General features: G+C 41.9%; 1 protein-coding gene across 1 annotated transcript in view; it reads left to right on the forward strand.

The window, feature by feature from the left end:
- Window positions 1–22,065, forward strand: part of LOC144344783 (uncharacterized) — a 36,340-nt gene extending 14,275 nt beyond the window's left edge. Inside the window, exons 3-4 of the mRNA XM_085499492.1 lie at window positions 12,540–13,545; window positions 20,686–22,065. Of these exons, the coding sequence (XP_085355618.1) occupies window positions 12,562–13,545; window positions 20,686–21,885 (2,184 nt within the window). The 5' untranslated portion in view covers window positions 12,540–12,561 and the 3' untranslated portion in view covers window positions 21,886–22,065. The remainder of the gene's footprint in view (window positions 1–12,539; window positions 13,546–20,685) is intronic.
- Window positions 22,066–22,549: the final 484 nt, after the last annotated feature.

Below are 22,549 nucleotides of genomic sequence, written 5' to 3' on the forward strand. Positions count from 1 at the left end.
CAGTCCCCGCTGTGGGTTTTGACTCCTTTCTTACCGGCCCACGGGCGTCCCCAGAGGGAACCGACCCTGTCATGAGACGCACAGTCGAACACGCTCCCTCTCACATATTTTAAGTTAGAGGAGACGCAGTTCACTCGCGTTGGATACAGCCAGTACTCCGGGCGGTCCCTCAGAGTCTTCCATCTATATGACTCGGTGAGCCACGCTTTTGGGGTGAGGCGGAGTATCATCGATCCCAGTGATACGATGTATATACCCCCACCCTTGATCCTAAAGCGACCACCTAAGGTTGCTTCAACGCTTATGGGATCACGGGCGTCGGGATCCAAAGCAACCCCGTCGGCACATCTCTCCCCTGTCCGTCTGAGTGCGGAGTTGGGCGCAGAGCACGCAAACGGTGTTGATGGGCAGCGTTGGTCAGCCGCGGAGGATGTAATGCTTAAGGCCCCCGGGTGGGGATAACGTTAGGCAACATTTCCCACTGGACCAAATGCTACCCGGTTGGTGTATTTCGGGATCAGACCCCATAGCGTGGGATGAGACCAAAACACCCCCAACCGGATTCCAATGCTCCTTCCCCAGACCCCGGTACCATGAATTTGGCAAACCGGGCAAAGGGGGATAGCCGCGTTCCATGGGTGTCTTTGCCAATTGAGGACGACCCATCTAGCCCTGAGGGCAGAGTTGCTTGAGCGCATTATTATGCGTGCCCAGCACTCTGGTGACCTTGGAGGCAGAACGCACCAGCCTCCTAGACCAGGCGACATTTTTACTGGTGGGCCACCGCACATCTACGTGCGACACCCCCTAGTGTTGCCTGGCTCGCTTGGCCAGGGCCACTACTGTGCTACGAGACGCGGCCTTAGACGCATGTGTTTTCGCCGACAAGCTGAGCCGGGGTACGTCCCCACCTCAGTGACGCAGACTGGATACCCTCCACCCTCTTTGTTCAGGGAATGGTGGGTACAGTCTCGGAGCTTCGGAGTGCAATGAATCAGGGGGTTCAGATTGAATCCGCTAGCCAGTTGGTCCTGCCATGGGCAAGCGGAGGGCACCCCAAGCACAGAAAACACAACGCCCTAGGGCATTGCCCGCTAGCCAGAGTCAGCCAGGAGGCAAGCGCTTATACCCTTCCATGGGAGGGAAGGGTAGTGGCGTGCCCCCAGGGAGGTAAGAGCCAGGTGGTGGCTCCTCACCCTCTCTAGGCGGATGTCTACCCGGCAGCAGGGGAAGCATGTTTGACGCTCACCTCTGCAACCGGGGGAGACAGGCACGTGTTCGGTGAGTGGCCAGGTCACAACTTAGTGACTACTTCAGGCCTTGGGGAACTCGCCTCATGGGGGAAGGGAGCACCCTCCCCCCTTGCAACTGCCGAACACATGGCCACACATCCCTGTCGTACACAGATTGCGCCGGTGTAGTCCGGTTTGGAGACGGCGGGTGAACGACCCCTGGACCTTCCCAGGTGGTGACATCCATTTACGGCATACCGCTGAAATCTCCACTTCCCCTCGTCAGTGTCTCCCCTGTTGGGCACTGCCAGGGGACTCCCGCAAGGCGGAAGCAATCAGACAGGAAGTAGCAGTTTGCTGGGGAAAGACGCCATACACAGGGTACATCAGCCGGAACTAAGTCCAGGCTTCTACCCAAATGTGTTCGTAGTACCAAATCTACAAGTGGCAGGCATCCAGTTTTGGACCTAGACAGACTGAATCAATACGTGCCCCTCGATCGGTTCCACATGGAGACACCATTCAGGGTTCTTCTCTCCATCCACCGTTTTGACTGGCTAGCCCCGCTAGATTTAAGCGGGGCCTACCTGCACGTACCGATGCACCTACATGTAGCGAGTTGCCATCTCCTTCGAATCGCCCAGCTGGGCCAAGTATTCAAACTTCGGTGCCCCCCCCTCCGTTCGGGTTAGGCACAGCGCCCTACGTGTTCACCAGAGGGATGAAACAGGTAGTGCTGCTGCTTCACCAGATGTCGGTACACCTCAATCCATACCCAGACTACTGGTTACCAACAACCCGGGCAAGGGGTAATAGCCAAACGCATCAGGCTAACACAGGATTTACTTAACCAGCTGGGCTCGTTAGTAAATCAACAAGTCCCACCTCGAGCCAACGCGCAGTTGGTGTCCCTGGGCATGGAGTTTTGACACAGAGGTAAGCTTGGCTTAGCTATTTCAAGCATATTGCTTAGCGCTAAGCAGCCTAGCCGAATGCCTAGTCAGCGTTCCCTCGGTGTCCCTCCGTGAACTAATGCGGATCATCGGAATGATGACCTCGGTTCGAAGGGTCGTTCCCCAGACCGCACTACGCAGCCACCCGGTATAACACTTGTTATATCGCCGAGCTCTTCTATGGGAACTAGATAGGCGGGTTTCGATCTCGGACCAAGTGAAGGAAGCCCTGCCCTGGTGGTCGTCACTGACCAACCTCGGGCAGAGGGGCCCCCTTGGACCCGCTTGCCACAGGCATGACTCTGGTAACAAATGCCCCCCCCCCAGGGTTGGGAAGCGCATCTATTGGACGAACAAGCCCAAAGATATGGCTCCCGCATAGTTTTGGGACCACCATATCAACCGGCTCGAACTGTGAGCAGTGTACAATTAGCACTACCACGCTTTCTACCCGTAGTTCAAGACCACAGAGTCCTGCTCCACACAGACAACGCAGCGGTGGTCTCCTTCAAGAAGGAGGGGGGGACGCATTCCCCATCGTTGTCAGTCCTAGCGGAGCAAAATCCTCCTTTGGTGCCCGGAATACAATGTGGAGCTAACCGCACACCACCTTCCAGGGGTGAGGAACAGTCTGGCGACGCCCTTTCACGGCGACTCCGTCTCCAGAACACGGAGTGGCTGATACCCCAGTGGGTAGCCTCCAGGCTGTTTCGGCTGTGGACGGTCCAAGGTTAGACCGTTTGCCGCACCCCGGAACACCAAGCTCCCGACGTACGTAACACTCCTGCTGACTCCAGGAGCCTGGGCCAGGGTCGCTTTGCTACCCCCCGGATCCACTTAGTTGTGTATGCTTTTCCTCCCTTCCCGCTAGTCCACCGGGCACCGGAGAAGACTTCGACAGGTGCACACCTGCATATTATCATTGGTTGCACCCAATTGACCGAACAGGGCCTAGTTTCCACTTCTGTCAGAAACGATAGTCGAAACACCAGCAGTGCTTCCGGACTTACCGGACATGCCGTCCCCACCAGACGGTGCACTACCACGAGCCCAGCGGGTATCACTTACCCGCATAGAGGCTCTCATTAGACCCGCCCATACGAAAGCTTTATCTGAGCAGGCTGCCAATGTCCTGGCCAGGGCGAACTGGGATTCCACCAATGCAGCCTACATTTCTAGGCTGCGAGCATACATTGGTTAGTGTAGCGGAAGGGAGATTGATCGATACCATCCCTCTATTGGCCAGGTAGCAGGCTCCTTTGTCCACCTGTTTGACGAAGTGGGTTTGTCCTACGCAGCGATCGTTGGCTACAGGTCGGCCTTGTGCCCCACCATTCAAACGTACGGGAACAAGACTAACCGATTGTCCTACTATTAGGAGACTATTTACTGCTTTCCAGACGCTGAAACCCCATGCAAGGGAACTGCCCAACTGGGACTTGTCGGCTGTGTTGTCCGCTCTAAGCAGACCGCCTTTTGAGCCTCTCCAATCAGCACCACTCAATTTTTTGAGGTGAAAATAGTCTTCCTACTGGCCCTCGCCTCAGGTAGGCGCCGGTCAAAGCTAGGCGCGCACTATCCTTTGCGGACGGTTGTGCCGCTTTTATGGGCGATCAAGTTGTACTAAGACACGAATCGGGTTCTCGCCAAGAACCAAATCCCAGGACACGATCCTCAACCGATCGTCATCCCCCGGCTGGCAAATATTGTCAGTCCGGAAGATCAGGAGGAGTTGCTTCTCTGCCCGGTCCGAGCGCTGAGTTGCTACGAGAACCGTACCAGGTTTTCTAGACGGGGAACCAAACACATGTTTTTGTGTTACGGCCCTGACAAGCGGGATAAGCCGGTTTCCCCGACTTCCATCCCCAGGTGGATTACTGCGACTGTACTGGAGGTCTATAATACACTATCCTCCTCAACACAGACCTTGCAGAGACACCAAGTACAAGAACATGAGGTCTGTGCGATTGCTAACTCACTAGCGCTAGCATCAGGTGCCCCCCTCAAACACATTCTGAGGGCAGGCTTCTGGAGAACGCAGAACGTCTTCATCAACTACTACCTAGGAGACACCCAATCTATTGAGCAGGGTCTCTTCAGGTTAGGCCCCGTCATAGTGGGTCAGGCCTTGTTTGCTGACCCAGCCCGAACGACTGCAGGGGCCTCTGCGCATAGGCGATAAGTAAGTCTCTGCATTTTTGCGGGCAGATTGTCTGTTCCACTAGCACTTCCTTGAAGCTCCCAGGTTTCGCTTCTGTCAACCTACGCCCTCATGCGAACTGTTTCGGTCCTACTTCAAGCTTATCACCCCCGAGTTCGGCTTGGGTCTAGCTTTCTCGGGCACACCGAACCCTGTCATCACAGCAGCATTGGCTTCTTGCTTCTGGGACAGCACAGGCAAGGTAAGACACCACCCTTCTTGGGTCTTAACTTAGGTCTTTGGGTTTGTTTTTCATCCCGGACTGGGGGAAAGTCTTTCATCGTTCTCCTTTTTTTCTGTTTGCTCGGAAAAACCCGCCACCTATCGGTGTCTGACTCTGCCTACAGTTCAAAATAGTCATTTTGACTGACTGGAGTCTATGGTGGATAATTGAACGTAGTGAATTTAGACGAGGGTTCTTCGAACCCGCCTATTCACATAGTTCATACCCACCATAGACTCCGGGTCCCCCCCAACCTCCCCACTCTTTCCGTCGCGTTGGTCTAAGTCCTCGAGGCGGAGAGAAAGGAACCAGAGTGATGGACGGCTACCTGTGGCGTGGCCTCGGTCACGTGGGTTCGTTACGTAAGGGGTAAAAGAATCTTGAGGTCATGGGGCTTCCCCTGACCTGGATTCTATCTCTCCGTCACCGGCAGAATCGCTGATTAATGCCTACAGTTCAAAATAGTCATTTTGACTGACTGGAGTCTATGGTGGGTATGAACTATGTGAATAGGCGGGTTCGAAGAACCCTCGCCTAATTCACCAATAATAAACTCCACACACCAATAATGAATTTCAAATGGTAATAATGAACCCCATATGGTATTAATGAACTCCACACACCAATTATGAACTCCACACACCAATAATGAACTACATTCACCAATAATAAACTCCACACACCAATAATGAATTCCAAATGGTAATAATGAACACCACACAACAATAATGAACTCTACACAACAATACTGAACTCCTCACAACAATAATGAATTCCAAATGGTAATAATGAACTCCATTCACCAATAATGAACTCCTCACAACAATAATGAATTCCAAATGGTAATAATGAACTCCATTCACCAATAATGAACTCCACACAACAATAATGAATTCCAAATGGTAATAATGAACTCTACACAACAATAATGAACACCACACAACAATAATGAACTCTACACAACAATAATGAACTCCTCACGCCAATAATAAATTTCACCCACCAATAATAAACGCCACCCATCAATAATGACCTTCAAATGGTAATAATAAATGTCACGCAGCAATAATGAACTCTATGCAACAATACTGATCAACGGCAATAATGAACTCTATGTGGTACATAATGTTACATGTATGTGTAGCTATAAACTATTCTGTCCTATTATATGAGTTCTTGTCTTCATAAATTAACTGCGTAATTGTCATGTACATGTATAGTATAGGAATCATTAAAACATGTAGTCATCATTGATAACAAAGAATTGTTTGAAAATTCTTAGAGACTTCACTTGACTCAAATTATGTAATTTTGAGTACCAATTCAATTCAGAACTTTTTTCACATTTTTCTCTCATTGTGTTCTCTGTGAAAGTGACTTATTTACCCACCTACTGTTCTTATCCTAAGTGACATTTTTACCACCTACTGTTCATATCCTAAATGACATGTTTACCCACCTACTGTTCATATCCTAAGTGACATGTTTACCACCTACTGTTCATATCCTAAATGGCATGTTTACCACCTACTGTTCATATCCTAAATGACATGTTTACCACCTACTGTTCATATCCTAAATGACATGTTTACCCACCTCCTGTTCATAGCCTAAATGGCATGTTTACCACCTATTGTTCATATCTTAAGTGACATGTTTACCACCTACTGTTCATATCCTAAATGACATGTTTACCACCTACTGTTCATATCCTAAGTGACATGTTTACCACCTACTGTTCATATCCTAAATGACATGTTTACCCACCTACTGTTCATATCCTAAGTGACATGTTTACCACCTACTGTTCATATCCTAAGTGACATGTTTACCACCTACTGTTCATATCCTAAATGGCATGTTTACCCACCTACTGTTCATATCCTAAATGGCATGTTTACCACCTACTGTTCATATCCTAAATGACATGTTCACCACCTACTGTTCATATCCTAAGTGACATGTTTACCCACCTACTGTTCATATCCTAAGTGACATGTTTACCCCCTACTGTTCATATCCTAAATGGCATGTTTACCACCTACTGTTCATATCCTAAATGACATGTTTACCCACCTACTGTTCATATCCTAAATGGCATGTTTACCACCTACTGTTCATATCCTAAATGGCATGTTTACCCACCTACTGTTCATATCCTAAGTGACATGTTTACCACCTACTGTTCATATCCTAAATGGCATGTTTACCCACCTACTGTTCATATCCTAAGTGACATGTTTACCACCTACTGTTCATATCCTAAATGGCATGTTTACCACCTACTGTTCATATCCTAAATGACATGTTTACCACCTACTGTTCATATCCTAAATGACATGTTTACCCACCTCCTGTTCATAGCCTAAATGGCATGTTTACCACCTATTGTTCATATCTTAAGTGACATGTTTACCACCTACTGTTCATATCCTAAATGACATGTTTACCACCTACTGTTCATATCCTAAATGGCATGTTTACCCACCTACTGTTCATATCCTAAATGGCATGTTTACCCACCTACTGTTCATATCCTAAGTGACATGTTTACCACCTACTGTTCATATCCTAAATGGCATGTTTACCCACCTACTGTTCATATCCTAAATGGCATGTTTACCCACCCACTGTTCATATCCTAAATAGCATGTTTACCACCTACTGTTCATATCCTAAGTGACATGTTTACCACCTACTGTTCATATCCTAAATGACATGTTTACCCACCTACTGTTCATATCCTAAGTGACATGTTTACCACCTACTGTTCATATCCTAAGTGACATGTTTACCACCTACTGTTCATATCCTAAATGGCATGTTTACCACCTACTATTCATATCCTAAATGACATGTTTACCACCTACTGTTCATATCCTAAATGGCATGTTTACCCACCTACTGTTCATATCCTAAATGGCATGTTTACCACCTACTGTTCATATCCTAAATGACATGTTCACCACCTACTGTTCATATCCTAAGTGACATGTTTACCACCTACTGTTCATATCCTAAGTGACATGTTTACCACGTACAGTTCATATCCTAAATGGCATGTTTACCACGTACTGTTCATATTCTAAATGACATGTTCACCCACCTACTGTTCATACCCTAAGTGACATGTTTACCACCTACTGTTCATATCCTAAATGGCATGTTTACCACCTACTGTTCATATCCTAAATGACATGTTTACCCACCTACTGTTCATATCCTAAATGGCATGTTTACCACCTACTGTTCATATCCTAAATGGCATGTTTACCCACCTACTGTTCATATCCTAAGTGACATGTTTACCACCTACTGTTCATATCCTAAATGGCATGTTTACCCACCTACTGTTCATATCCTAAATGGCATGTTTACCCACCCACTGTTCATATCCTAAATAGCATGTTTACCACCTACTGTTCATATCCTAAGTGACATGTTTACCACCTACTGTTCATATCCTAAGTGACATGTTTACCACATACTGTTAATATCCTAAGTGACATGTTTACCCACCTACTGTTCATATCCTAAGTGATGTGTTTACCCACCTACTGTTCATATCCTAAATGGCATGTTTACCACCTACTGTTCATATCCTAAGTGACATGTTTACCCACCTACTGTTCATATCCTAAGTGACATGTTCACCGACCTACTGTTCATATCCTAAGTGATATGTTTACCACCTACTGTTCATATCCTAAATGGCATGTTTACCACATACTGTTCATATCCTAAATGACATGTTTACCCACCTACTGTTCATATCCTGAATGGCATGTTTACCACCTACTGTTCATATCCCAAGTGACATGTTTACCACCTACAGTTCATATCCTAAAAGGCATGTTTACCACGTACTGTTCATATTCTAAATGACATGTTTACCCACCTACTGTTCATATCCTAAGTGACATGTTTACCCCCTACTGTTCATATCCTAAATGGCATGTTTACCACCTACTGTTCATATCCTAAATGACATGTTTACCCACCTACTGTTCATATCCTAAATGGCATGTTTACCACCTACTGTTCATATCCTAAATGGCATGTTTAACCACCTACTGTTCATATCCTAAATGGCATGTTTACCCACCTACTGTTCATATCCTAAGTGACATGTTTACCACCTACTGTTCATATCCTAAATGGCATGTTTACCCACCTACTGTTCATATCCTAAATGGCATGTTTACCCACCTACTGTTCATATTCTAAGTGACATGTTTACCACACACTGTTCATATCCTAAGTGACATGTTTACCCACCTACTGTTCATATCCTAAGTGACATATTTACCCACCTACTGTTCATATCCTAAATGACATGTTTACCACCTACTGTTCATATCCTAAGTGACATGTTTACCCACCTACTGTTCATATCCTAAGTGATATGTTTACCACCTACTGTTCATATCCTAAATGGCATGTTTACCACCTACTGTTCATATCCTAAGTGACATGTTTACCACCTACAGTTCATATCCTAAAAGGCATGTTTACCACGTACTGTTCATATTCTAAATGACATGTTTACCCACCTACTGTTCATATCCTAAGTGACATGTTTACCACCTACTGTTCATATCCTAAATGGCATGTTTACCACCTACTGTTCATATCCTAAATGACATGTTTACCCACCTACTGTTCATATCCTAAATGGCATGTTTACCACCTACTGTTCATATCCTAAATGGCATGTTTACCCACCTACTGTTCATATCCTAAATGGCATGTTTACCCACCTACTGTTCATATCCTAAGTGACATGTTTACCACCTACTGTTCATATCCTAAATGGCATGTTTACCCACCTACTGTTCATATCCTAAATGGCATGTTTACCCACCTACTGTTCATATTCTAAGTGACATGTTTACCACATACTGTTCATATCCTAAGTGACATGTTTACCCACCTACTGTTCATATCCTAAGTGACATATTTACCCACCTACTGTTCATATCCTAAATGACATGTTTACCACCTACTGTTCATATCCTAAGTGACATGTTTACCCACCTACTGTTCATATCCTAAGTGATATGTTTACCACCTACTGTTCATATCCTAAATGGCATGTTTGCCACCTACTGTTCATATCCTAAGTGACATGTTTACCACCTACTGTTCATATCCTAAATGGCATGTTTACCCACCTACTGTTCATATCCTAAATGGCATGTTTACCCACCTACTGTTCATATCCTAAGTGACATGTTTACCCACCTACTGTTCATATCCTAAGTGACATGTTTACCCACCTACTGTTCATATCCTAAATGGCATGTTTACCACCTACTGTTCATATCCTAAGTGACATGTTTACCCACCTACTGTTCATATCCTAAGTGACATGTTTACCACCTACTGTTCATATCCTAAGTGACATGTTTACCACATACTGTTCATATCCTAAATGGCATGTTTACCACCTACTGTTCATATCCTAAGTGACATGTTTACCACCCACTGTTCATATCCTAAATGACATGTTTACCCACCTCCTGTTCATAGCCTAAATGGCATGTTTACCACCTATTGTTTATATCTTAAGTGACATGTTTACCACCTACTGTTCATATCCTAAATGACATGTTTACCCACCTACTGTTCATATCCTAAGTGACAGGTTTACCACCTACTGTTCATATCCTAAATGGCATGTTTACCACCTACTGTTCATATCCTAAATGGCATGTTTACCACCTACAGTTCATATCCTAAGTGACATGTTTACCACCTACTGTTCATATCCTAAATGGCATGTTTACCACCTACTGTTCATATCCTAAATGGCATATTTACCACCTACTGTTCATATCCTTAATGACATGTTTACCACCTACTGTTCATATCCGAAATGACATGTTTACCACCTACTGTTCATATCCTAAATGGCATGTTTACCCACCTACTGTTCATATCCTAAATGGTATGTTTACTACCTACTGTTCATTTCCTAAATGGTATGTTTTCCACCTACTGTTCATATCCTAAATGGCATGTTTACCACCTCCTGTTCATATCCTAAATGGCATGTTTACCACCTACTGTTCATATCCTAAATTGCATGTTTACCACCTACTGTTCATATCCTAAATGGCATGTTTACCCACCTACTGTTCATATCCTAAATGACATGTTTACCCACCTCCTGTTCATATCCTAAGTGGCATGTTTACCACCTACTGTTCATATTCTAAATGGTATGTTTACCACCTACTGTTCATATCCTAAATGACATGTTTACCACCTACTGTTCATATCCTAAATGACATGTTTACCCACCTACTGTTCATATCCTAAGTGACATGTTTACCACCTACTGTTCATATCCTGAATGGCATGTTTACCACCTACTGTTCATATCCTAAATGACATGTTTACCCACCTACTGTTCATATCCTAAATGACATGTTTACCACCTACTGTTCATATCCTAAGTGACATGTTTATCACCTACTGTTCATATCCTAAATGGCATGTTCACCGACCTACTGTTCATATCCTAAGTGGCATGTTTACCACCTACTGTTCATATCCTAAGTGGCATGTTTACCACCTACTGTTCATATCCTAAATGACATGTTTACCCACTTACTGATCATATCCTAAATGACATGTTTACCCACCTACTGTTCATATCCTAAATGATATGTTTACCCACCTACTGTTCATATCCTAAGTGACATGTTTACCACCTACTGTTCATATCCTAAGTGACATGTTTACCACCTACTGTTCATATTCTAAATGGCATGTTTACCACCTACTGTTCATATCCGAAATGACATGTTTACCACCTACTGTTCATTTCCTAAGTGACATGTTTACCACCTACTGTTCATATCCTAAATGACATGTTTACCCACCTACTGTTCATATCCTAAGTGACATGTTTACCACCTACTGTTCATATCCTAAATGGCATGTTTACCCACCTACTGTTCATATCCTAAATGGCATGCTTACTCACCTGCTGTTCATATCCTAAATGACATGTTTACCCACCTACTGTTCATATTCTAAATGGCATGTTTACCACCTACTGTTCATATCCTAAATGGCATGTTTACCACCTACTGTTCATATCCTAAATGACATGTTTACCACCTATTGTTCATATCCTAAATGACATGTTTACCACATACTGTTCATATCTTAAATGGCATGTTTACCACCTACTGTTCATATCCTAAATGACATGTTTACCACCTACTGTTCATATCCTAAATGGCATGTTTACCGCATACTGTTCATATCCTAAATGGCATGTTTACCCACCTACTGTTCATATCCTAAATGGCATGTTTACCCACCTTCTGTTCATATCCTAAATGACATGTTTACCCCACCTACTGTTCATTTCTTAAATGACATGTTTACCACCTACTGTTCGTATCCTAAATGGCATGTTTACCCACCTACTGTTCATATCCTAAATGGCATGTTTACCCACCTACTGTTCATATCCTAAATGACATGTTTACCCACCTACTGTTCATATCCTAAATGACATGTTTCCCACCTACTGTTCATATCCTAAATGACATGTTTACCCACCTACTGTTCATATCCTAAATGGCATGTTTACCTACCTACTGTTCATATCCTAAATGACATGTTTACCCACTTACTGATCATATCCTAAATGACATGTTTACCCACCTACTGTTCATATCCTTTTTGGCATGTTTACCACCTACTGTTCATATCCTAAATGGCATGTTTACCACAGTGTTAATACAATTTGCTCATCTACATTTTACACTAGAACCGCTAGTTGAACACTTTAGTGAAACCGCTGCTGCTACTGCGACCCGTTTCTGGCATTTTTTTTTCAGTCTTCTTTTCACTCTCACACTATTTTCACTTTTTTTTTTTTTTTTTTTTTTTTTTTTTGCTTCTTCTAGACGTACATCACATGTCAGCAAGATGAGCGATGACGATAATCACACACGAAAGAGAAGGCAAGTCAGCAGCAGCTGCCAACTGGAATGTTCATTCTGCTGCAAAGTATGCCCTGATAAGTTGTATTTGCGACAACATCAATGGATGCATGAGGGTTTGAAACCATTGAAATGCAATATGTGTCCTAAGTCCTTTTGTTGGTATAGTACTTTAACGGCGCATAAACGAACACATCGGAAGAAAAGAACATCATCTGAAGGTTCGCCATCCTCACCATTGTCATCACTACCTACAATGGTCAGTTCTTCTTCCATCAAAAACCCGTATTCCGTTGATCAGCCATTGTCTGAACTTAGTCCTCCATCTTCTCTTGAGTCAACAGCTGACAGCAGACGTATTTCCTGTAAACAATGTAGCCGTTCTTTCTCCACACCCAGTGGGCTGAAATACCACATGCTTTCTCATAATAGTGTCAAGCGATTTATATGCCAGATTTGTAGTCGCCAGTTGTCATCTCGTCAAGGTTTGGACTACCACCTTCGTTGCCATTCAGGCGAGCGGCCATACAAATGTGAGGAATGTCCCAAAACTTTCCGTAATCAGACCTTACTAAACACACACTACAGTCATAGACATCCACACATCAAGGATGTTCCGGTGTATTCCCCTGACTCTCCAAGTATTCCAGTACTTGTAGGTTCACCCATTCAAGAACCGGCTGATTTCCGACGAAGAGGATCAACATCACTCGTCACTGATATGTATGTAGATGAAGCTGATGTCAACACATCAATTATTCACAATCAGACACCAATCTTCTCTGCCTCGCTAACCATCCCAAAGGTGACTTCTCCAACTGCTAGTGTAATGTCATCGTGCGATGCTTCTTCCCTTTCTTCAGGACTCTTAAAACTACAGAAACTGAACCCATTGAGTCTCATTATTCCATCACCCCATATAACACAGTGTGGCTCATTATCAGAGACAAGGGAATCTGAATTCAGAGTAGTGAGTACCAGTACAATCTTCAGTATAGTTTTGATTCCAAGCCACATTCCATTTGCTATATGCCACTCCACTAATGTTTACGTACAATAATAATTATAGTAATATACAGACTGTATATACCATTACTCATTATGAATTATGCCCATGTCACACACATGCCTTGAGAAATGAAATATTTTATATTCATTGGTCAATTTAAATTGTAAGTCAAGGTAAACATGCTTAAATGTTGACATTAAAGTCAATCATACTGTTATTATTATGAGGACCTAGGCATTGGTGGAGTAACATAAAGTGAGAGAAATGTTGCATAAATTTTAGGTGTTAGTGGTGTGGCATATAGTGAGTGAAATGTCGCATAAATTCTAGGCATTAGTGGTGTGGCATATAGTGAGTGAAATGTTGCATAAATTCTAGGCATTAGTGGTGTGGCATATAGTGAGTGAAATGTCGCATAAATTCTAGGCGTTAGTGGTGTGGCATATATTGAGTGTAATGTCGCATAAATTTTAGGCGTTAGTGGTGTGGCATATAGTGAGTGAAATGTTGCATAAATTCTAGGCGTTAGTGGTGTGGCATACAGTGAGTGAAATGTTGCATAAATCCTAGGTGTTAGTGGTGTGGCATATATTGAGTGAATTATTGCAGAAATTCTAGGCGTTAGTGGTGTGGCATATAGTGAGTGAAATGTTGCATAAATTGTAGGTGTTAGTTGTGTGTTATATAGTGAATGAAATGTCTCATAAATTCTAGGTGTTAGTGGTGTTGCATATAGTGAGTGAAATGTTGCATAAATTCTAGGCGTTAGTGGTGTGGCATATAGTGAGTGAAATGTCGCATAAATTCTAGGCATTAGTGGTGTGGCATATAGTGAGTGAAATGTTGCATAAATTCCAGGTGTTGGTGGTGTGGCATACAGTGAGTGAATTATTGCAGAAATTCGAGGCATTTGCGTTGTGGCATATAGTGAGTGAAATGTCGCATAAATTATAGGCATTAGTGGTGTGGCATATAGTGAGTGAAATGTCGCATAAATTCTAGGCATTAGTGGTGTGGCATATAGTGAGTGAAATGTCGCATAAATTCTAGGCGTTAGTGGTGTGGCATATAGTGAGTGTAATGTCGCATAAATTTTAGGCGTTAGTGGTGTTGCATATAATGAGTGATGTTTCTTAAATTCTAGGCATTAGTGGTGTTGCATACAGTGAATGAAATGACGCATAAATTTTAGGCGTTAGTGGTGTGGCATATAGTGAGTGAAATGTTGCATAAATCCTAGGTGTTAGTGGTGTGGCATATATTGAGTGAATTATTGCAGAAATTCTAGGCGTAAGTGGTGTGGCATATAGTGAGTGAAATGTCGCATAAATTCCAGGCCTTAGTGGTGTGGCATATAGTGAGTGAAATGTCGCATAAATTCCGGGCCTTAGTGGTGTGGCATACAGTGAGTGAATTATTGCAGAAATTCTAGGCATTAGTGGTGTGGCATATAGTGAGTGAAATGTTGCATAAATTCTAGGTGTTAGTGTGTGTGTTATATAGTGAATGAAAGGTCACATAAATTCTAGGCATGAGTGGTGTGTTATATAGTGAGTGAAATGTCGCATGAATTCTAGGCATTAGTGGTGTGCCATATAGTGAGTGAAATGTCGCATAAATTCTAGGCATTAGTGGTGTGGCATATAGTGAGTGAAATGACGCATAAATTTTAGGTGTTAGTGGTGTGGCATATAGTGAGTGAAATGTCGCATAAATTCTAGGTATTAGTGGTGTGCCTTATAGTGAGTGAAATGTCGCATAAATTCTAGGCATTAGTGGTGTGGCATATAGTGAGTGAAATATCGAATAAATTCTTGGCGTTAGTGGTGTGGCATATTGTGAGTGAAATGACGCATAAATTTTAGGTGTTAGTGGTGTGGCATATAGTGAATGAAAGGTCACATAAATTCTAGGCATTAGTGGTGTTGCATATAGTGAGTGAAATGTCACATAAATTCCAGGCGTTAGTGGTGTTGCATATAGTGAGTGAAATGTTGCATAAATTCTAGGCGTTAGTGGTGTGGCATATAGTGAGTGAAATGTTGCATAAATTCTAGGCGTTAGTGGTGTGCCATATAGTGAGTGAAATGTTGCATAAATTCTAGGCGTTAGTGGTGTGCCATATAGTGAGTGAAATGGTTCATAAATTCTAGGCCTTAGTGGTGTGGCATATAGTGAGTGAAATGACGCATAAATTTTCGATGTTAGTGGTGTGGCATATAGTGAGTGAAATGACGCATAAATTCTAGGCGTTAGTGGTGTGTTATATAGTGAGTGAAATGTTGCATAAATTCTTGGCATTAGTGGTGTGACATATAGTGAGTGAATTGTCCCATAAACTTTAGGCGTTAGTGGTGTGGCATATAGTGAGTGAAATGTTGCATAAATCCTAGGTGTTAGTGGTGTGGCATATAGTGAGTGAATTGCTCCATAAATTCTAGGCGTTAGTGGTGTGGCATATAGTGAGTGAAATGTTGCATAAATTCTAGGCGTTAGTGGTGTGGCATATAGTGAGTGAAATGTTGCATAAATTCTAGGCATTAGTGGTGTGGCATATAGTGAGTGAAATGTCGCATAAATTCTAGGTGTTAGTGGTGTTGCATATAGTGAGTGACATGTCGCATAAATTCTAGGCATTAGTGGTGTGTTATATAGTGAATGAAATGTCGCATAAATTCTAGGCATTAGTGGTGTGTTATATAGTGAGTGAAATGTCGCATGAATTCTAGGCATGAGTGGTGTGTTATATAGTGAGTGAAATGTCGCATGAATTCTAGGCATTAGTGGTGTGCCATATAGTGAGTGAAATGTTGCATAAATTCTAGGCATTAGTGGTGTGTTATATAGTGAGTGAAATGTCGCATAAATTCTAGGCATTAGTGGTGTGTCATATAGTGAGTGAAATGACGCATAAATTCTAGGCGTTAGTGGTGTGGCATATAGTGAGTGAAATGTTGCATAAATTCTAGGCGTTAGTGGTGTGCCATATAGTGAGTGAAATGTCGTATAAATTCTAGACGTTAGTGGTGTTGGATATAGTGAGTGAAATGGTGCATAAATTCTAAGCCTTAGTGGTGTGGCATATAGTGAGTGAAATGACGCATAAATTTTCGATGTTAGTGGTGTGGCATATAGTGAGTGAAATGACGCATAAATTCTAGGCGTTAGTGGTGTGGCATATAGTGAGTGAAATGACGCATAAATTCTAGGTGTTAGTGGTGTTGCATATAGTGATTGAAATGACGCATAAATTCTAGACGTTAGTGGTGTGGCATATAGTGAGTGAAATGTCTCGTAAATTCCAGGCGTTAGTGGGGTGGCATATAGTGAGTGAAATGACGCATAAATTTTAGGTGTTAGTGGTGTGGCATATTGTGAGTGAAATGACGCATAAATTTTAGGTGTTAGTGGTGTGGCATATAGTGAATGAAAGGTCACATAAATTCTAGGCATTAGTGGTGTTGCATATAGTGAGTGAAATGTCACATAAATTCCAGGCGTTAGTGGTGTTGCATATAGTGAGTGAAATGTTGCATAAATTCTAGGCGTTAGTGGTGTGGCATATAGTGAGTGAAATGTTGCATAAATTCTAGGTTTAAGTGGTGTGCCATATAGTGAGTGAAATGTCGCATAAATTCTAGGCGTTAGTGGTGTGCCATATAGTGAGTGAAATGGTGCATAAATTCTAGGCATTAGTGGTGTAGCATATAGTGAGTGAAATGACGCATAAATTTTCGATGTTAGTGGTGTGGCATATAGTGAGTGAAATGACGCATAAATTCTAGGCGTTAGTGGTGTGTTATATAGTGAGTGAAATGTCGCATAAATTCTAGGCATTAGTGGTGTGGCATATAGTGAGTGAAATGTCGCATAAACTTTAGGCGTTAGTGGTGTGGCATATAGTGAGTGAAATGTTGCATAAATCCTAGGTGTTAGTGGTGTGGCATATAGTGAGTGAATTGCTCCATAAATTCTAGGCGTTAGTGGTGTGGCATATAGTGAGTGAAATGTTGCATAAATTCTAGGCATTAGTGGTGTTGCATTTAGTGAGTGAAATGTTGCATAAATTCTAGGCGTTAGTGGTGTGGCATATCGTGAGTGAAATGTCGCATAAATTCTAGGTGTTAGTGGTGTTGCATATAGTGAGTGACATGTCGCATAAATTCTAGGCATTAGTGGTGTGTTATATAGTGAATGAAATGTCGCATAAATTCTAGGCATTAGTGGTGTGTTATATAGTGAGTGAAATGTCGCATGAATTCTAGGCATGAGTGGTGTGTTATATAGTGAGTGAAATGTCGCATGAATTCTAGGCATTAGTGGTGTGCCATATAGTGAGTGAAATGTTGCATAAATTCTAGGCATTAGTGGTGTGTTATATAGTGAGTGAAATGTCGCATAAATTCTAGGCATTAGTGGTGTGTCATATAGTGAGTGAAATGACGCATAAATTCTAGGCGTTAGTGGTGTGGCATATAGTGAGTGAAATGTTGCATAAATTCTAGGCGTTAGTGGTGTGCCATATAGTGAGTGAAATGTCGTATAAATTCTAGACGTTAGTGGTGTTGGATATAGTGAGTGAAATGGTGCATAAATTCTAGGCCTTAGTGGTGTGGCATATAGTGAGTGAAATGACGCATAAATTCTAGGTGTTAGTGGTGTTGCATATAGTGATTGAAATGACGCATAAATTCTAGACGTTAGTGGTGTGGCATATAGTGAGTGAAATGTCTCGTAAATTCCAGGCGTTAGTGGTGTGGCATATAGTGAGTGAAATATCGCATAAATTCTTGGCGTTTGTGGTGTGGCATATTGTGAGTGAAATGACGCATAAATTTTAGGTGTTAGTGGTGTGGCATATAGTGAATGAAAGGTCACATAAATTCTAGGCATTAGTGGTGTTGCATATAGTGAGTGAAATGTCACATAAATTCCAGGCGTTAGTGGTGTTGCATATAGTGAGTGAAATGTTGCATAAATTCTAGGCGTTAGTGGTGTGGCATATAGTGAGTGAAATGTTGCATAAATTCTAGGTTTAAGTGGTGTGCCATATAGTGAGTGAAATGTCGCATAAATTCTAGGCGTTAGTGGTGTGCCATATAGTGAGTGAAATGGTGCATAAATTCTAGGCATTAGTGGTGTGGCATATAGTGAGTGAAATGACGCATAAATTCTAGACGTTAGTGGTGTGGCATATAGTGAGTGAAATGTCTCGTAAATTCCAGGCGTTAGTGGTGTGGCATATAGTGAGTGAAATATCGCATAAATTCTTGGCGTTAGTGGTGTGGCATATTGTGAGTGAAATGACGCATAAATTTTAGGTGTTAGTGGTGTGGCATATAGTGAATGAAAGGTCACATAAATTCTAGGCATTAGTGGTGTTGCATATAGTGAGTGAAATGTCACATAAATTCCAGGCGTTAGTGGTGTTGCATATAGTGAGTGAAATGTTGCATAAATTCTAGGCGTTAGTGGTGTGGCATATAGTGAGTGAAATGTTGCATAAATTCTAGGTTTAAGTGGTGTGCCATATAGTGAGTGAAATGTCGCATAAATTCTAGGCGTTAGTGGTGTGCCATATAGTGAGTGAAATGGTGCATAAATTCTAGGCATTAGTGGTGTGGCATATAGTGAGTGAAATGTTGCATAAATTCTAGGTTTAAGTGGTGTGCCATATAGTGAGTGAAATGTCGCATAAATTCTAGGCGTTAGTGGTGTGCCATATAGTGAGTGAAATGGTGCATAAATTCTAGGCATTAGTGGTGTGGCATATAGTGAGTGAAATGACGCATAAATTCTAGGCGTTAGTGGTGTGTTATATAGTGAGTGAAATGTCGCATAAATTCTAGGCATTAGTGGTGTGGCATATAGTGAGTGAAATGTCGCATAAATTCTAGGCATTAGTGGTGTGGCATACAGTGAGTGAAATGACGCATAAATTCTAGGCATTAGTGGTGTGCCATAGAGTGAGTGAAATGTCGCATAAATTCTAGGCATTAGTGGTGTGGCATATAGTGAGTGAAATGTCGCATAAATTCTAGGCATTAGTGGTGTGGCATATAGTGAGTGAAATTTTGCATAAATTCTAGGCGTTAGTGGTGTGGCATATAGTGAGTGAAATGTCACATAAATTCTAGACGTTAGTGGTGTGGCATATAGTGAGTGAAATGACGCATAAATTTTATGTGTTAGTGGTGTTGCATATAGTGAGTGAAATGTCGCATAAATTCTAGGCGTTAGTGGTGTGGCATATAGTGAGTGAAATTTTGCATAAATTCTAGGCGTTAGTGGTGTGGCATATAGTGAGTGAAATGTCACATAAATTCTAGACGTTAGTGGTGTGGCATATAGTGAGTGAAATTTCACATAAATTCTAGGCGTTAGTGGTGTGGCATATAGTGAGTGAAATTGTCCCATTAATTCTAGGCGTTAGTGGTGTGGCATATAGTGAATGAAATGTCGCATAAATTCTAGGCATTAATTGTGTGGCATATAGTGAGTGAAATGTTGTATAAATTCTAGGCGTTAGTGATGGGGCATAAAGCAAGTGGATCATTGCATAGATAGGCATTACTGGTGTGGTATTAAAGTGAGTTAAACATTGTATAGATTCTAGGCTAATAGTTATATGGCATATGAATGAATCATCAAATGAGATGAAGTTTTCAGCATCTTAGAGAGTTATCAAGTTCAGTCTCTCACCATTTGTTACTGCTGCATCCAAGCAAACTCCATACATGGATTATTTCATACTTTTTAGGCTAGTTGTGTTCAACATTCAAAGCCATATTGTTGCATAATTTGATTCCAGATTGTCCAGACAGATATGACCGACAAGCTCCGACATGCATATAGCCTACCAACGCCATAACTACTGATTTAGGTTGATGACTAAGTTGTCTAGAACAATAAATAATCATCATGACGTTTGATGTGGTTCTTGTGCAATGGCTACAATATATAAAAAATACACTGCATACTGTACATGTGATTCACAACAACCATCTTCCTTTTGATTGTTATCTGTCCCGAAACAATTCACATTGCATGGGCAAATTTATTGATACTTCAGTCAAATACTTCTTTAATTTCCTCCCTTAGCTTGATTTGAGTCAGAAGACTTCAGAAATGGGATCAAGTCGATATGAGGAATGTGATAGAGCTGAAGACAAAGATGAGAACGAAATGCTAGATGGAAGTATTGATAATGACAACCAAAGCTCTGCAAATGATGTCTTTCAAGATGATGATGATGATGATGATGATGATAGCATAAGTGAGAGTAATGATGTACATATTGAAGAATCATCATGGCAAAAGGATGAGAGAAAGAAACCTGAGTCACATATCAGAGAGAAGCGAGCCAAACTGGAGGCCATGATTGAAGGAATAAAAGAGAGTAAAAAATATGTGAATGACAGAGATTCTGACTCAGACGGTGATGATTGTCTTCCAAGAATTCTAAATGTTTACTCTCTGTATTGCAAAGATAGTCTAACCAAACAGACGAAGTGTGACGGGAAACTGAAAGCTATTGCTAAGCAACCTAGTAATGAGGGTCATGAACCTAGTCTCGCTCTCAATCCAGACTTTGATGATCTGCGAAGGTTGGCGTCAGATGATGAGATTTCAGTCATGGAAAATCTGGTTGAGGAGTACACAGCACACAGTGAGAAACTGTACCAGAGGACAAGAGAAGCTTCAGACATATATGATAACGAAGAAGACAATTGTAATGATGAAGGCAATTATAAAGAGCAAAGTAGGACAACTGAGTCTCGACCTGATCTTATTCCAAAGTCTGTGACAATTGCGACGCAGACAGGGCTACGGAAAGGTGTTCATCCAAAAGTGAAGGTAGAAGATGAGATGAGTAGAAGTTTACAATGTAAATATTGTGATATTCAGTTTACAGACATTGTACAGCACACACTGCACAGTAGCTGGCATTACAGTGATGAGAAACCATTCATGTGTAAAGGCTGTGGAGTAGACTGTGGGCAGCGTGATAAGTTCTTTTGCCACATCACCAGGATGGTGACCTCTCAACACAGCTCTGATGGACATAATAGGAATACCGTTACTGTGGTGGACAATTTCAAAACGACTCAGAGTCCTGAAAGTCCGCTGGAATGTACATACTGTGGTTGGAAATTTGGCGATGTTGTTCTCTATACTCTGCATTCAAGCTGGCATCATAGTTCAGATGTGCCTTTCTTTTGTAAAGGTTGTAAGACTTCCTACAGTAGCGAGGAGGACCTTGTCTGTCATATAACAAGAATTTTAATATCCCCTCACTAAGCAGATTTCTATCATTCTGAATCGCTTTATTTTCACAGCAAATTTTCACGATTTCCACATTTTATGGTATTCGTGAAAACAAAATTGTCGACACTGACACTCTGCAAGTGGGACCCAAGAGAAATTAAACTGCAAAAAAATTTTGTGATTTTTAAATTAAAGCGTTTTTACAGTATATAACTTCCAGCATTATTATGTAGTGATATTACATTTGGTGAACTTTTCCGTATATTATGAAAACCGGATTTATTCAGACCTGATTTTGATTCTTTTGTAATTATATTGCTGACATTGAATTGTCAACACAAAGATCAGTAAAATTCAAATGAATACATATACACTACACGTCAAAAGTAATGTTGAGACGTCAACATTTTATACTAATTTGCATATGTTTCTATCGGATTACCGGTAGTAGAAATTGGTATATAATTTGTTATAACAACCCTCTGAAAACGAAAGAAATAGTATTGCTTCCAACACATGCCTATACGTCTATGGGGTTCCCCATGTAAAGTGACATAAGAGGTCAATGAATCAAGTAAATTAACACCAAAACACTTGTGCATCGCTCGCCTTTTACATCTCAGTATGGAGTAGCTCCACCGTTCTGAATGACAGCTTGCATCCTTGATGGCATCTGGCTTTTTGCTAATGGTACACT

Source organism: Saccoglossus kowalevskii, chromosome 5 (assembly GCF_978046115.1).
Source record: "Saccoglossus kowalevskii chromosome 5, keSacKowa6.1, whole genome shotgun sequence".
In the NCBI taxonomy this organism is placed as follows: Eukaryota; Metazoa; Hemichordata; class Enteropneusta; family Harrimaniidae; genus Saccoglossus; species Saccoglossus kowalevskii.